This window comes from Pan paniscus, chromosome 1 (genome assembly GCF_029289425.2).
Source record: "Pan paniscus chromosome 1, NHGRI_mPanPan1-v2.0_pri, whole genome shotgun sequence".
NCBI classification, from domain to species: Eukaryota; Metazoa; Chordata; class Mammalia; order Primates; family Hominidae; genus Pan; species Pan paniscus.
The window spans coordinates 29,363,868-29,381,694 of NC_073249.2; the positions used below are offsets into that span (position 1 = coordinate 29,363,868).

General features: G+C 43.7%; 1 protein-coding gene across 2 annotated transcripts in view; it reads left to right on the plus strand.

The window, feature by feature from the left end:
• The first annotated feature begins 3,724 nt into the window (after positions 1–3,724).
• EPRS1 (glutamyl-prolyl-tRNA synthetase 1) overlaps positions 3,725–17,827 on the plus strand; it is an 80,942-nt gene continuing 66,839 nt past the window's right edge. The window contains exons 1-4 of one of the 2 annotated variants that reach the window (XM_003807182.6): positions 3,725–4,194; positions 10,273–10,357; positions 15,531–15,630; positions 16,896–17,052. In XM_003807182.6, coding sequence (XP_003807230.2) covers positions 4,149–4,194; positions 10,273–10,357; positions 15,531–15,630; positions 16,896–17,052 — 388 coding nt within the window. In that variant the 5' untranslated portion in view covers positions 3,725–4,148. The remainder of the gene's footprint in view (positions 4,195–10,272; positions 10,358–15,530; positions 15,631–16,895; positions 17,053–17,827) is intronic. The other variant, XM_034947110.3, reaches the window with a different exon arrangement.

The following is a 17,827-nucleotide window of genomic DNA, read 5'->3' on the forward strand; positions in this document are numbered from 1 at the left end:
AGCAGTTGAGGGAGGAGTATTGCTTGAGTCCAGGAGTTCAAGACCAACCTGGGCAACATAGACCCCATACCTACAGAAAATAAAAAATTAGCTAGGCATGGTGAGCATGCCTGTAGTTCTAGCTACTTGGGGGGCTGAGGTGGGAAGATCGCTTGAGCCCAGGAGATTGAGACTGCAGTGAGCTATAATCATGCCACTGGACTACAGCCTGCTCTGTCTAAAAAAAAAAAAAAAAAAAAAAAAAAAGTTTGGGCGTGGTGGTTCACACCTGTAATCCCAGCCCAGAATCCCAGCACTTTGGGAGGCTGAGGCAGGTAGATCACCTGAGGTTGGGAGTTCGAGACCAGCCTGGGCAACATGGTGAAATCCCGTCTCTACTAAAAATACAAAAATTAGCTGGGCATGGTGGCACACACCTGTAATCCCAGCTACTCAGGAGGCAAAGGCAAGAGAATTGCTTGAACCAGGGAGGCGGAGGTTGCAGTGAGCCCAGATCATGCCAGTGCACTCTAGCCTGGGCAACAAAATGAGACTCTATCTCAAAAAAAAAAAAAAAAAAAAAAAAGGCTTCTTGAGGACAGGGACTTCGCCTTTCATCTCTGTATCTCCTGTTTATGTACACAATAATAAGGAGTGAAAATCCAATACCCATTCTTGATTTTAAAAAGAATCCAGGGCCGGGCACGGTGGCTCAGGCCTGTAATCCCAGCACTTTGGAAGGCCGAGGCGGACAGACCACCTCAGGTCAGGAGTTCGAGATAAGCCTAGCCAACATGATGAAATCCCATCTCTGCTAATAATACAAAAATTAGCTGGGCGTGGTGGCAGGTGCCTATAATCCCAGCTACTTTGGAGGCTGAGGCAGGAGAATCACTTGAACCCAGGTGTCCGAGGCTACAGTGAGTCAATATCATGCCGTTGCACTCTAGCCTGGGCAACGAGAGCGAAACTCTGTCTCAAAAAGAAAAAAAAAAACCCTGTTAACCTAAGAATATATAAGAAACCAGCGGCAAACACTATTCTTTTTTTATTTTTATTTTCAGGGAAAGGGTCTTGTTCTGTCACCCAGGCTATAGTGCGGTGGCGCGATCATAGCTCACTGTACCTTCAAACTCCTGGTCTCAGGTGATCCTCCCATCTGGGCCTGCCAAAGTGCTGACATTACCAGCAAGAGCCATTGCAGCCAACCTAGCAGACACTATTCTTTTTTTTTTTTTGAGACAAAGTTTTGCTCTTATTGCCCAGGCTGGAGTGCAATGGTGCCATCTAGGCTCACTGCAACCTCTGCCTCCTGGGTTCCAGTGATTCTCCTGCCTCAGACTGCTGAGTAGCTGGGACTACAGGCATGCACCACTACTCCAGGCTAATTTTGTATTTTTAGTAAAATGACGCGGTTTCACCATGTTCACCAGGCTAGTCTCGAACTCCGGACCTCAGGTGATCTGCCTACCTCAGCCTCCCAAAGTGTTGGGATTACAGGTATGAGCCATTACACCTGGCTTACAGACACTTTTCATTAACATTTTTTTTTTTTTGAGACGGACTTTTTGCTCCTGTTGCCCCGGGCTGGAGTACAGTGGCATGATCTCTGCTCACTGCAACCTCCAGCTCCCAGGTTCATGCGATTCTCCTGCCTCAGCCTCCTGAGTAGCTGGGATTACAGGCATGCACCACCACACCCAGCTAATTTTGTATTTTTAGTAGAGACAGGGTTTCACCATGTTGATCAGGCTGGTCTCGAAGTCCTCTACTTAGGTGATCCACCCACCTCGGCCTCCCAAGTGCTGGGATTACAGGTGCGAGCCACTGTGCCCGGCCACAGACACTATTCTTGATAATGCAACATTAGCGGCATTCCCACTAAAGTCAGGAACAAAGCAAATACTCTCTTATTCGACACTATTATTGCTCCCATTTAACATCATTCTGGAAGTTCTAGCCAATGAAAGAGATAAGATATAGGTCATGTAAATTTTGGATAGGAAGAAAATGATATTTACCTAGAAAATCCAACATAACTAAAAAATGATTGGAACTAGTAAAAGCATCCAACAAGATGGTAACTCTAAGACCTAAGACTTTCTGCTGTAAGTCCCACTATCCTGAAAGTAGGCTTCTTTTTTTTTTTTTTTTTTTATTGAGATGAAGTTTTGCTCCTGTTACCCAGGCTGGAGTGCAATGGCGTGATGTCAGCTCACCGAAACCTCTGCCTCCCAGGTTCAAGCGATTCTCCGGCGTCAGCCTCCCGAGTAGCTGGGATTACAGGCATGCACCACCACACCCAGCTATTTTTTTGTATTTTTAGTAGAGATGGGGTTTCTCCATGTTGGCTTGGCTGCTCTCAAACTCTCGACCTTAGGTGATCCGCCCGCCTCAGCTTCCCAAAGTGCTGGGATTACAGGCATGAGCCACCGCGCCTGGCCTCAAGTCTCATGGGAGATGTAATCTAAGGGGCCCTCCCTAATGAAAACAAGGATGTCTTGGGGAGGTTAAGAAAAAGTGTAGGCGAGGATGTGGTTGAGATGGTTCTTGGAATCCATCCCGGGTCCCCGTACTTTAACACCAGCCCTTGAAATATGGGTGCAGCTCACACACACGAATGTGTGTATACACCTTGGAGTATCTCTGGAGCTCATGCATGCACGTCCGTCACAAAGGATTTGAAAGGGAGAATCAGATGAGACGCTGAAAAAAACACCTGTGGACTCCATGATTGGGGGCGGCATCGGAGGTTTTTTTTGTTTTGTTTTTTAGATCAGGTCTCCCCCTGTGTCGGCCAGGCTGGAGGGTAGTGGCTACTCACAGGCAAGTCCACGGCGAGGCCACTACAGCCTCATCTTCCTGGGCTCAGGCGATCCTGCCTCAGCCTTCTTAACAGCTGAGACTACAGGAGCGCGCCACTGCGCCTATCTGCAGTGATTTTTTGTTTGTTTTGAAACGGGGTCTCAGTCTGTCGCCCAGGCTGGAGTGCAGTGCCGCGATCTCGGCTCACCGCAACCTCCTCCTCCCGGGTTCAAGCGATTCTCCTGCCTCAGCTCCCCGAGTAGCTAGGATTAAAGGTGCGCGCTACCATTCCCGGCTAATTTTTGTACTTTTAGTAGAGACCCCCGTCTCTACAGTTTCACCATGTTGGTGAAGCTGGTCTCCAACTCCTGACCTCGAGATCCGCTCGCCTCCGGCCTCCCAAAGTGCTGGGATTACAGGCCTGAGCCACCGCGCCCGGCCTCTGCAGTGATTTTTTTTTTTTTTTCTTTTCGAGAAGGAGTCTCACTCTGTCGCCCAGGCTGGATGCAGTAGCACGATCTCGGCTCACTGCAACCTCCACCTCCCAGGTTCAAGCGATTCTCCTGCCTGAGCCTCCCAAGTAGCTGGGATTACAGGGGCCCACCACCATGCCAGGCTAATTTTTGTATTTTTAGTAGAGATGGGGTTTCACCATGCTGGCCAGACTGGTCTCGAACTCCTGACCTCAGGTGATCCGCCCGCCTACACCTTCTAAAGTGCTGAGATTACAGGCGTGAGCCACCACGCCCGGCCTGCAGTGATTTTTAGAGTCTTTTATATTTCCTTTAACCATTATTTTCAACACGCAAATAACTCTTGAAAATACGTTCTTGTTTTGGAAAAAAAAAAAAACGGGGGGGAATGTATGAAATAAACAACGAGAAAAACTTCTCCCATTCCCAACGTAATCATGGCTATCGTATGTATGCTTCCAGGACTTTTCTTTTTACATAAAGACAGTGCATGCGTTTGTTTCGTGCTTCACATAAACGCCTATCCCATCTTAAAGACGGTTTTACAACCTGCTGTTTTACGACCTGCTGACTTGACGAAGTGTCGTAAAGTCCCGTCCACTTCAGCGTCTTTCCCACCGCAGCACGAAAGGCCACGCAGGCCGTTCTAACCCTGGCGGCCAAGAGGAGGGGTAGCAGGCTCTGGAGCCTGCGGGCAGGGACGAAGACGGCGCGCGACGATGTCGCACCGCGGCGTGCGCGGTGTCGGCAGTAGCTGCGGCGCAGGGGCGGAGCGAAGGCTGCGGCGGCGTCGGGTACGCGCACACGTTGCATCTTCTTCCTTTCGCGGGGTCCTGCGTGGTTCTGGCACGAGCCAGGCGTACTGACAGGTGGACCAGCGGACTGGTGGAGATGGCGACGCTCTCTCTGACCGTGAATTCAGGAGACCCTCCGCTAGGTAAGGGGCCGAGACCAATGACCTGTGTGGGTTGCATCAGCCAGGGAGGGTGCAGGGCGTGGAAGGTCGCTGCGCCCCGGCTTTGCGCAGTGGTGGTCACCATCTGGGATGTTGGACCTGCCCCTCGCCCCAGAATTGTACGTGGAGGAGGCTCCGCACCCCTCGCCCCGTGTCCCCGGCAGGTGCATCTGCTCCTGAAGATGGTTTTCCCGGGCATGGAGGGAGGCGCAGTGTGAGCCCGGGCTAGACAACACGAGGCTCCGCTTCGGATCTTTTTCTCAGAGGCATGAACTCCCAGTCAACTCACCTTTCCCCTTTTCCCCCGGAGAGCGAGAGTTGCTCGTGGAAATAAGATTTTAAAACTTAAAATCCAATTGTCGTCGCTTCTCTTTTAGCATTTTTCCCCCAACTCCTTTTCTTACCTCCTTTCCTGTCCTCTCCCTCCTCTCAGGAGAAATCCTCAGTTCACTTGAGTCAAATTTTCCTTACGTTTTATCGAGTTCAGAAGAAATAACCCAGACGAGCGTATTAGCATTTAGGATTTCAACTGAGGCTGCATTTATTTTTAATTAAATGTGGTAGGGTAATTGGGGAAAACACCCAGGTACACTGTAGACTGATGCGGTTGCTTTTACTGCACCCTGTGGATGTGTAGTAAATTTCAGAGTAAACATTGGATCTGTCACCTTACTGACACATCTTAAGTTCTGTTTGGAATTATTTTTTCGACATGACCAAGATTATTGTTGGTAGATTGCTTAGAATTTCTGCTTTTTCATTACTTTGGGAAATTACACAGAAGAATTTAAGTAGTTTGCCGATTTTTTTTTTTTCTTTTGAGAGTCAGGGTCTTGCTCTATCGTCCAGGCTGGAGTGCAGTGGCGCTTTCAAGGCTCACTGCAGCCTCGAACTTCCGGGCTCAGATGATCCTCCCACCTCAGCCTCCTTAGTAGCTGGGACTACAGGCGCGTGCCACCATGCCTGGCTAATTTTCTGTTTGTGTCTTTTTTGGAAAGTTGGCGTTTCACTGTGTTGCCCAGGCAGGTCTCAAACTCCTGGGCTCAAGCCATCCTGACTTGGCCTCCCAAAGTACTAGGATTACAGGCGTGAGCCACAGTACCCAGCCTGACCTAATATTTGTTAATGCATATGTATGATAATACACACACAGTACTTTCTAATGTTGAAGAAGCCCATACCTTTATATACAATTGACCACGTGGGGCTGATGAAATTATTCATTATATTCTCAACTTTGGTGATGTTTTAAGGTTGTTGAACAAAAACACAACTTAATAGCCATTTTAAACATTTAAAAGATGGTAATGTTTTGGCATATTGGTTGCAGTAATGGACTAACCGCACAACAAATCAATGAACTCTAAAAGGAATGGGTTTGATTCCTGAGCTGGAAAGGCATTAGAGTGCCTTCATGATTGAGAGCAAAGACATTTGGTTTCTGCAGACCTGAGTCCAATCCTGGCTGCCACTTATTAGTTGTGAAACCTTGACAAGTTCCTTATTTAGCTTCTCCCATAGTTTCCTTGTTTTAAGAAAGGGAGAATAATGTCTTCCATATAGGATTGGTTGCCAGAGTTAAGTGAGACTATAGTTAAAGCTCCTGATACTGTTTTTGTTTTTGTTTTTGTTTTTTTGAGACCGAGCTCATTGCAACCTCTGCCTCCCAGGATCAAGCAATTCTTGTTCTCAGCCACACGAGTAGTTGCGCTTACAGGTGCGCACCACCATGCCCGCCTAATTTTTGTATTTTTTAGTAGACACAGCATTTTGCCATGTTGGCCAGGCTGGTCTCAAACTCCTGACCTCAAGCAGTCCGCCCGCCTTGGCCTCCCAAAGTGCCAGGACCACAGGTGTGAGCCACCATGCCCAGCCTCCTGATACATTTTTTGTTACTTAGAAAATCACCCTGAAGGTGGCCTGTTTCTGTAGTGTATTACAGAACTCAGAATTCTGCCAGTATTCTGTGAAACTCTTGTCATTTTGAACTGTATGCCAGTTATCAAATATATCATTTTTCTAATTGCTCCTCTCCCTTTTTAATTTTTGATTTAATTATTCCCAGTTTAATTCAATTACATTTTATCTTTAAGTAATATAATTAGATGAAACATTTTAAAATAATAGTTGCATTGCTAGAATTTTCCTATTTTGTATGCATTCATCATGTTATATATTTAATGTTAATTTCAAACTTAAAACAAAGATGCAAGGCTAGAACAAAGACCTTTTTCCCCCATACCACCCAAGAGCATACTGTAGATATGAGGCTTCAATATCTCAGCATAACTCCAGTGTACATCCCCAGCAAACTTGGAAACTCCAGGTGATCTCACACAAGCACCCAAATCAGGAAATACAGTTGGATACAATGCTTCCATCTAATGCACAGACCCCATCCTCGTTCTATCATTATTTGTTACAACCAGACCCTCCATAGTGTTGAGATCAAAATCCCGTATTATGCTTTGTTTGCATCTGATTGTCACCTCTCTCCAGTTTCTTTCAGTCTGGAATGGTTTCCTAGTCTTCCCTTGGCTTTCATAGCTTTGACCTTTCTGAAGATTACAGGCCACTTAACTTGAAGAATATCCCCTGTTTAAGTTGTCTGATATTTCCTGGTGTCTAGATCCAGGCTCTGTGTTTTTGGCAGGAATAGCGTAGTTATTCCTTGTTCTTCATTGCAGCCCATCAGTTGGTGCATGAATTTAATTTTCCCATTACTGATGATTCTAACCTTAATTTTAATGGGCAGATGCATTGGAATCATGTAAATGTTCCACTTTGCATCAGATCTTCACCCACTAGTTTCAGTATCCATTGATACTTCCTGCCTAACTTGATTTTTATGATTTTATGATGTTTGCGAGATAGTGACTTTCCCATTCTACCATTCCTTCTGTATGTATTAGTTGGCATTTTTCTGTGAGGAGAGCTTTCTCTTTTTCCCATTTAAAAAAATCATAGCAAAAATACTCAAGAAGTTACAATTTGTATTATTTTCATTTTCTATTTAAAATTATTTTATCTTTAAAAATTAGTTTTATTGAATTATAACTTGTATACAATTAAGTTCACCAATTTTAAGTGATTGACAAATGTGTACAGTGTGTAATCTACACCACAGTCATCATGTAGAGTATTTCCATTACTTCAGAAAGTCCTCTCATGCCCCTTTGCAGTCATTCCTTTCCCTACTCCTGGCACCTAATAGCGACTCATCTTCTTTTTGTCACTCTTGTTTTGCTTTTTCTATAATTTCATATACATTGAATCATATTATATATATTCTTATATTCTCATATGTGCCTAAGATAATACTTCTGAAATTCATATATCTTTTTGTCTATGACAGTAGTTTACTTTTGTTGTTGTTGATGTTGTTTTTTGTTTGTTTGTTTTTTGAGATGGAGTCTCACCCTGTCACCAGGCTGGAGTGCAGTGGTGCGATCTTGGCTCACTGAAACCTCTGCCTCCCAGATTCATGTGATCCTCCTGCCTCAGCCTCCCGAGTAGCTGGGACTATAGGTGCACGCCACCACGCCCAGCTAATTTTTTATATTTTTAGTAGAGACGGAGTTTCACCATGTTGTCCAGGATGGTCTCGATCTCTTGACCTCGTGATCCGCCCCCCATCAGCCTCCCAAAGTGCTGGGATTACAGGCATGAGCCACCACGCCCGGCCAGTAGTTTATTTTTTTATTTGCTGGATAAAATTTCATTGTATGGGTTTGCTAAAATTGATCTCATTTATTTCGATGTCAGTACCCTGATTTGCCAGTGGAAGCCCCTCCAACCTGGACTGTGTGTCCTTTCTTTCTTTCTTTCTTTCTTTTTTTTTTTTTGGGAGATGGGGTTTCGTTCTTGTTGCTCAGGCTGGACTGCAGTGGTACGATCTTGGCTCACTGCAAACCTCCACCTCCCAGGTTCGAGCAATTCTCCTGTCTCAGCCTCCCAAGTAGCTGGGACTACAGGCACATGCCACCACGCCTGGCTAATTTTTTGTATTTTAGCAGAGATGGGGTTTCACCATGTTGTCCAGGCTGGTCTTGAACTCCTGAGCTCAGGCAATCCGCCTGCCTCAGTCTCCCAAAGTACTAGGATTACGGGTGTGAGCCATTGCGCATGGCTTTTTTTTTTTTTTTTTGGGACAGAGTCTTGCTCTGCCACCTAGGCTGGAGTGAAGGGGCGTGATCTCGTCTCACTGCAACCTCCGCCTCCTAGGTTCAAGTGGTCCTCCTGCCTCAGCCTCCCAAGTAGCTGGGACTACAGGCCTGTGCTGCCACGCCCAGCTAATTTTTAGTATTTTTAGTAGAGACTCTATGTCCTTTCGACATATGTGTTCTCTATCTTTGAGTACTCCTTTGCTTTCTAACACAATAAGATTTTTCAGGTTTATTTTGCACCTTCCTTGCCACAGCCCTGTTTCCAGTGGAACATGGTGTTTATAAACCAGTATCTGGGTGCTAGTTGTCCATCTTTTTTTTCAGATGGAATTTCACTCTTGTTGCCCAGGCTGGAGTGCAATAGTGCAATCTTGGCTCGCCACAATCTCCGCCTCCCAGGTTCAAGCGATTCTCCTGCCTCAGCCTCCTGAGTAGCTGGGATTACAGGCATGTGCCACCACACCTGGCTAATTTTGTATTTTTAGTGGAGATGGGGTTTCTCCATGTTGGTCAGGCTGGTCTCGAACTCCCGACCTCAGGTGATCCACCCACCTCAGCCTCCCAAAGTGCTGGGATTATAGGCGTGAGCCACCGCGCCTGGCCTGTCTATCTTAATCAAATTAAGGGACAGAGGATTAGTGAATCAATTAAGTGTCAAAAGGCCATATTACACTGTTTTAGAGTTTGAGCTGTGGACTACATGAGGCTTGCATTCAGATCCTGACTGCTATATATTTTGTCAAGGACATTAGGCTGGTTATTTAACTCCTTTAAGCCTTACTTTCCTATTCTGTAAAATGGGGATGAAAGTATCTCTCATTTTTTTTTTTTTTGAGACAGTTTCGTTGTGTCATTCAGGCAGGAACGCAGTGGTGCAATCACGGCTCACTGTGGCCATGACTTCCCAGGCTCAAGCAGTCCTGCCACCTCAACCCCCTGGGTAGCTGGGACCACAGGTGTGTACCACTATGCCTAGCTAATTTTTGTATTTTTTTGTAGAGACGGGGTCTCACTATGTTGCCCAGGCTGGTCTTGAACTTGTGGGTTCAAGCAGTCCTCCCACCTCAGCCTCCCAAAGTGCTGGGATTATAGGCATGAGATATCATGTCCTTTGAATCTAACTCTACAGGTTACCCCAAAGATGAAAAATTCTAACTGTAAAGCATTTGGCATAGTGACTAAGACATAATAGTCACTCAAATACTATTAACGATAGCTTTTTTCTTTTTTTTTTTTTAGTTTTTTAAAAATCCAAGGTCAACATATTAACAAAAGCTTTTATATAAGGCACTATACTATTTTTTTTTTTTTTTAAGACGCAGTTTTGCTCTTGTCACCTAGGCTGGAGTGCAATGGCTCAATCTCGGCTCACCACAACCTCCACCTCCCAGGTTCAAGCGATTCTCCTGCCTCAGCCTCCCGAGTAGCTGGGGTTACAGGCATGCGCCACCATGACCAGCTAATTTTGTATTTTTAGTAGAGACGGGGTTTCTCCATGTTGGTCAGGCTGGTCTTGAACTCCTGCCCTCAGGTGATCCGCCTGCCTCAGCCTCCCAAAGTGCTGGGATTATAGGCATGAGCCACCATGCCTGGCTGGCACTATGCTAATTTCTTTTTGTCTCCGAAGGGAGAAGCAGATTAATTTCAGTGTCTCTAACTGAAAGCTGAACAAATTCAAAACCAGTTGGATATGCTAGTGAATGGATTCTGGATTCTGATTTGTTGCTGCTCTGAGACAAAAGACTATATTTTCTGTCTACAGACTACTGAGAAAAAAGTTCACTCCTTATAGGACTTAATATTGGTTTGTTGACTCATCCTGATTGCTTTATGATTCAAGTTATAAATACTGCATTGCTTTTAAAGATAAAAAATCTTTTCATATTATTTATAGGAGCTTTGCTGGCAGTAGAACACGTGAAAGACGATGTCAGCATTTCCGTTGAAGAAGGGAAAGAGAATATTCTTCATGTTTCTGAGTAAGTGTTTTCATCTTTTTATTTTCAGTACTGATTGGCTTTTTCTTTTTTTTAGAGTTTTTTTAGAGACAGAGTCTCCCTCTTTTGCCCAGGCTGGCATGATCATAGCTCACTGTACCTAGAACTTGTGGACTCAGGTTCCTGCCATCTCAGCCTCCTGAGTAGCTAGGACTGCAGGCACATGCCTCCACACCTGGCTAATTAAAAAATGTTTTTTGTAGAGATGGGGTATCACTGTGTTGCCCAGCCCAGTTTCGAACTCCTGGCCTCAAGCCATCCTCCGGCCTCAGCATCCCAAAGCACTAGGGTTAAAGACGTGAGCCACCACGTTTGGCCTCAGAATGGCATTTAAAGAAATATTCGGCATCGCCGGGCGCGGTGGCTCACACCTGTAATCCCGGCACTTTGGGAGGCTGAGGCAGGCGGATCACGAGGTCAGGAGATCGAGACCATCCTGGGTAACACAGTGAAACCCTGTCTCTACTAAAAATACAAAAATTATCCGGGTGTGGTGGCACATGCTTGTAATCCTAGCTACCTGGGAGGCTGAGGCAGGAGAATTGCTTGAACCCAGGAGGCGGAGGTTGCAGTAAACCGAGAACGCGCCACTGCACTCCAGCCTGGGTGACAGAGTTAGACTCTGTCTCAAAAAAAAAAAAGAAAAATCAGCATTAAATGTTGTATGCTTGTTTTACTTACTAATTAAGTAGATTGTCCCTAGAAAGAAGTATACTTTTCTTTATTCTAAAAGAATTGAATCTAGAGACTTAAATTTTTCAGCAAACTGATTCCCCATGTAGTCTGTTTAAGAGGAACTAGAGGTCTAGCTTTGAGAGCCCATCTGCAACACCAGCTCCTGAAATGAGGCAGGGTTATTTAATTGGACTGGCCTATTCCCAGAAATGAGTGACTGGTTTAATGGGATCCTTTGGCGCCCAGCTGTTGATTTTTTCCTGTACAACCACCAACTCAGCTTTTAACTGAAACTTCTAGGGAAGTTTCAGACAGGGGAATGTTGCTTCAGAAAGCAATACCCCAAAGACTGGCGCTTTGACATGCTGAGAGGCCTTAGAAGCTACCTCAGAATCAGGGTACCTCTAACCTTGTTTCCTTTCACAACCCAACATGCCCACTTCCCCCATCATATAGAGAGGGACTTTCTAGAATTTCCTCATCTGGCCAAGAAAGCATCTTTCCAAAAGAAATGCAGTTGACTTAAGTCCCCTCCTTGTGGATCTCATCAAATAATCTGGAAAGGTCAGTCAATCCCAGCTCAGACAGACTTCACCTGCTCTTCTGAGGGCAGCTTCAAGATATTGCCTAGGTGACTTTACACGTGTAATAAGACAGTCTTTGTTCCTGTGCCACTCTGTTTCTTTTCTTCCTTTAATGTTGCTCTCTCACCTCCCTGCGCCCACTTCCTGGTCCATTTATTCTGATGATTTACTTTCGCTCAAAAGAATTATCTGCATTCCCTATCTTTCTGCTCCCCTATGAAACAGGGTATGTGGCCAGGCGCAGTGGCTCAAGCCTGTAATCCTAGCACTTTGGGAGGCCGAGGCGAGTGGATTGCTTGAGCTCAGCAGTTTGAGAACAGCGTGGGCAACATAGTAAAATCCTGTCTCTACAAAAAAAAAAAGCAAAAATTAGCTGGGTGTACTCCCAGCTACTTGGGAGGCTGAGGCAGGATGATCACCTGAGCCCAGGAGACGGAGGTTGCAGTAGAGCCAGGATCGCACCACTGCACTCCAGCATGGATGACAGAGGGAGACCCTGTCTCAAAAAAAAAAAAAAAGATAAGCTGAGCTGGGTGTGGTGGCTCACGCCTTTGATCCCAGCACTTTGGGAGGCCAAGGCAGACAGATCACCTGAGGTCAGGAGTTCGAGACCAGCCTGACCAACATGGAGAAACCCCATCTCTACTAAAAATACAAAACTTGCCGGGCATGGTTGTGCATGCCTGTAATCCCAGCTACTCAGGAGGCTGAGGCGGGAGAATCGCTTGAACCCGGGAGGTGGAGGTTGCAGTGAGCTGAGATTGTGCCATTGCACTCTAGCCTGGGCAACAATAGTGAAACTCCATCTCAAAAAAAAAAAAAAGATAAAGCTGAAACACTTTCCCCTGTTGCCACTACATACACACAGTCACCCCATACTCATAAACTTCTGCTCTCTATCTCCCCCTTTCTCCCAGTGTAGTTGTACCATAATTGTCATTTGATTACCATTCTGTATTTACATTATAATGACCGTGTAAGTTTTATTTACTACTGAGCCACATAGTATAATTGCTTTTCATGTAAAACTGTTAGTTTTCCATGGAATAATTGGTGTTTGTTTGCTTTGTAATTTTCTTCTGAAACTTTCTGATTTCTGAACTTTTCTATGTGACTTCAGGAAGTTTGGAGGAATCTTTCCTTAGGAGTCAGTATTCTCAAATTTTACAATAATATGCTTTAGTTTGGGTCTATTTTTCATCTGTTCTGCTGGGCATTTGGTTGCCTCTTTCATTGTGGAAACTTGGAAATCCTGCTTTTGGAAATTGAAAACATTTTTTCTTTGAAAAATGTTTTTCTCTCTATTTTCAGTTCTTTACGTGGATGTTGGGATTAGTCCTTTATTTTTCTAAGTTGTCACCTCCATTTTCCATCTTTCTATTTTTTTTTTTTTTTTTTTTTTTTGGAGACGGAGTCTTGCTGTGTTGCCCAGGCTGGAGTACAATGGCACAATCCAGGCTCACTGCAACCTCTGCCTCCCAGGTTTAAGCGATTCTCCTGCCTCAGCCTCCTAAGTAGCTGGGATTACAGGGCATGTGCCACCATGCCCGGCTAATTTTTGTATTTTTAGTAGAGATGGGATTTCACTATGTTGTCCAGGCTGGTCTGGAACTCCTGACCTCAGGTGATCCGCCCACCTCGGCCTCCCAAAGTGCTGGGATCACAGGCGTGAGCCACCACGCCCGGCCTCTTTATTTTTATTTTTAGAGATGGAGGTCTCAGTATGCTGTACAGGCTGGAGTGCAATGGATAGTCACAGGTGCAATTATAGCACACTACAGCATCCAATTCCTGGGCTTAGCGATACACCTGCTTCAGCCCCCTGAGTAGTTGGGACTACAGGTGTGTACCAACATGCCTGGCCCATTTTTTTTTTTTCCTTTACTTTCTGGAAAGTTCCTCAACTTCTCAACTTTATTATCCCATTTTTCTATTGAGGTTTTTAATTTTGGCTATTATGTTTTTAGTATCTGAGTGTTCTGTTTTTTTACATTCTGGATACTCTTTTTTTAGTATCTTGTTGTTTTATGATTGCAGTATTTTTGTTTCATTGCTAAAAATAAATTTATTCTTTTAAGAACTTTTATTTTAGGTTCAGTGGTACGTGTGCAGGTTTGTTATGTAGATAAACTTGTGTCATGGGGTTTGTTGTACATATTATTTTGTCACCCAGATACTAAGCCATCCAATAGTTATTTTTTCTGCTCTTCTCCCTCCTCCCAACATCCACCCTCAAGCCCCAGTGTCAGTTGTTCCCTTTTTTGTGTTCATGTGTTCTCATCATTAAGCTCCCACTTACAAGTGAGAGAATGCAGTATTTGGTTTTCTGTTCCTGTGTCAGTTTGCTAAATATAATGGCCTCCAGTGCCATCCATGTTCCTGCAAAAGACATGATCTTTTTTTTTTATGGCTGCATAGTATTCTGTGGTATATATGTACCACATTTTCTTTATCCAGTGTGTCACTGATGGGCATTTAGGTTGATTCCATGTCTTTGTTATTGTGAACAGCGCTGCAGTGAACATTTCCATGCATGTGTCTTTATGGTAGAATGAACTATATTCCTCTGAGTGTATAGCCAGTAATGGGATTGCTGGATTGAATCGTAGTTCTGTTTTTAGCTCTTTGAGAAAATGCCATACTGCTTTTTACAGTGGTTTGACTAATTTACACTCCCACCAACAGTGTGTGGTTTTTTGTTTTTTGTTGTGAGGTGGAGTCTTGCTCCGCTGCCCAGGCTGGAGTGCAGTGGCACGATCTTGGCTCACTGCAACCTCCACTTCCCGGGTTCAAGCAATTCTCCTGCCTCAGCCTCCTGAGTAGCTGGGATTACAAGTGCCCACCGCCACACCCGGCCAATTTTTATATTTGTAGAAGAGACGGGGTTTCACCATGTTGGCCAGGCTGGTCTCAAGCTCCTGACCTCAAGTGATCTGTCCGCCTCGGCCTCCCAAAGTGCCGGGATTACAGGCAGGAGCCACCACACCTGGCTTGTGATGGGTTTGGATGAGGTTTGATCTGCCTTCTTAGCCTCTTTATTAGCAATATATTCTTGGCTCCTTTGCGTTGATTTATTTTATTTATTTATTTTTTTTGAGACAGGGTCTCTCTCTTTCACCCAAGCTGAAGTACAGTGGTGTGATCTCAGCTCACTGTGAGTTCAAGCGATTCTTGTGCCTCAGCCTTCTGAGTAGCTGGGAGCGCAGGTGCATGCCACCATGCCTGGCTAATTTTTGTGTTTTTAGTAGAGACGGGGTTTTACCATATTAGCCAGGCTGGTCTCAAACTCCTGACCTCAAGTGATCCGCCCGTCTTGGCCTCCCAAAGTACTGGGATTACAGGTGTGAGTCACCACGCTTGGCCAGCCTTGATTTATTTTAAATCACTGTTATTCTCAACATCCCAGTTATATTTTCATATTTGCACCTCTGAATAGACATGTAAAGAACAAATTAGCAGACTGGGCGCGGTGGCTCACGCCTCTAATCCCAGCATTTTGGGAGGCTGAGGCAGGTGGATCACCTGAGTTCAGGAGCTCGAGACCAGCCTGGCCAACATTGTGAAACCCTGTCTCTACTAAAAATACAAAAAATTAGCCTGTCGTGGTGTCAGGCACCTATAATCACAGCTACTTGGGAGGCTGAGGCAGGAGAATTGCTTGAACCCTGGAGGCAGAGGTTGCAGTGAACCAAGATCACACCATTGCACTCCAGCTTGGGCAACAAGAGTGAAACTGCATCTGAAACAAACGAACGATTAGCAGATCTATTTTTTACTATAGTAGAAAATACATGGTAAATATAATAAAGTTTCCATTTTTACATTTCTTCATAAGTCTCATGACTTACTGATTTGCTAGAGCAGCAGTAATATTTTATCTCGTGCTTATATTCTAGAAATGTGATATTCACAGATGTGAATTCTATACTTCGCTACTTGGCTAGAGTTGCAACTACAGCTGGGTTATATGGCTCTAATCTGATGGAACATACTGAGGTAAGCAATGAACATTTTGTTGTGTGTGTTTTGTCTTATGCTTCTGTTTTTTTATGGGAACCTCATCATTTATTGTTGGCTTATGAACTATTCTACTTAAGGATATTAACGGGGTGTTAATTATATAGACCAAGGTACAGAATGCTCATCTTGTTTTTTTTGTCACAAAAAAATTCTTTTTTTGTAATTCCTAAGTTTGAACCTTTAATCCCCTACCAGCTGTTCTTTTGGGAGCATTTAGTGCCATCTTGGCCTTCACAGATTCCTAGCATTTCATAGCCAGATGGGGCTCTATAGATCATCTCATCCAACTTTCTTACTTTACGGATAAGGCAGCAGGCCTAGAAAAGTTAAGAAGTTTGAACAGGGTAACACGCATAGTTTGGATCCCATTTTCTTTTCTTTCTAAGTGTATGCCTCGTTTAATTAATTATTTCAGTAGTAAATTAAATTTATATACAATCATGTGCCTCTTAACAATGGGATGCGTTCTGAGAAATGTGTTATTAGGCAGTTTCATCATTCTGTCAACATCATAGAGTGTACCTACAGAAACCTAAATGGGATAGCCTACTATATACCTAGGCTGTACAGTGTAGCCTATTCCTTCTAGACTACAAACCTATACTGGCAAGTTACAATACTCAATACAGTAGGTAATTGTAACACAATACATATTTGTGTATCTAAACATAGACAACATAGATAAAACTATAACCTTATGGGACCATTGTCATATATGCAGTCTGTCACTGACCGAAATGTCATTATGCAGTAGATGATGGTACTGCTTTTTAGATGCTGCTTTTTTTCCTGTTTGTATTCTGCTCTAACCTTCCTAAATCTCATAAAATTCAAAGTACACAGAATGGTTTCTAAGTACTAACTTTTAAATTTTTCAAGTAAATGAATCTGTTTGGCTAGGTACCATCCCTTCGGTTCATTCAGGTTGGTTACTTATTTCTGCCACCAATTCTCAAATTCTTATTTTCCTGTTCTTTCCTGAAGTGCCCTGCCACACTCCTGTAAAAAAAAAAAAAAAAAGCAGAAAGCATAGCAAAATAAATGTGGCATTTATTGAAGTTCTATTTTAGATTTTAGGCAATCAGAATTTAGTCCACATAATGATAAATTGTATAATTTGAGAAAGGAAAAGCATAGTAAGAGTGTACTGTTGCTCTAGTTAACTAGAATTTTTTTATGGTCTTTCTTTTTATAAGTTGAAATGTTGAAATGCATTTCTTTTCTATCTTTTATGTTGACAGATTGATCACTGGTTGGAGTTCAGTGCTACAAAATTATCTTCATGTGATTCCTTTACTTCTGCAATTAATGAACTCAATCATTGCCTGTCTCTGAGAACATACTTAGTTGGAAACTCCTTGAGTTTAGCAGATTTATGTGTTTGGGCCACCCTAAAAGGTATCAATAATTCTTAATAATCCTCTGTTTTAATCGTTTAATATTTTGCTGGATAAAAATTATACATATTTCTGTATGTATGCATGTATGTATATGTGTGTGTATATATATGTTTAGACAGTAACTTAGGACTTTATTACAGGGGAATGACCTCCCTGGCTGTTTTATTCCTATCCAGCTACGGGAATTCCCTGTGTTTTTCTGCCATCGTCTGTCTCACAACCCCAACTTCCTTCTTGCCTTTGGAGCTGATCTTATTCCTGATAAAGAAGTCCCCATCCCATTTATGTTAGCACCTCTCCTACTTCAGCTATTATTTTACTCCAGACACTTGTCTCTGACTTGAAAAAAGCCATTATTGCTCAGTGAGTGTGTGACTGGGAGGTTAGGGAGTAGTGGGATGATGTGGAGTTGTGGTTTTTCTTGGAGGTCACTTCCTTCTTCTACAACTAGTTTGGAACAAGTAAGAATATGCTTTTTCCAACTTGGAAAGACAGTTTTTTCAAATACAACTTTCTTGAGGTATAATTGACATACAGAAAATCACACTTATTTAAAAATGTATATTTTGATAAATTTTGACATATATGTGTGTGTATATATACATACACACACACACACGCACACACAGCTGTGGAACTATGGTTACAATAAAGATAATAAATACATCCACCACCCCCAAAAGTTCCTCATGCTGCTTTGTAATCATCCACCCTCACCAGGTCCCAAGCAACCAGCATGCCCAGCTTTGCATATTTTTCATCTTCAGTTGGTT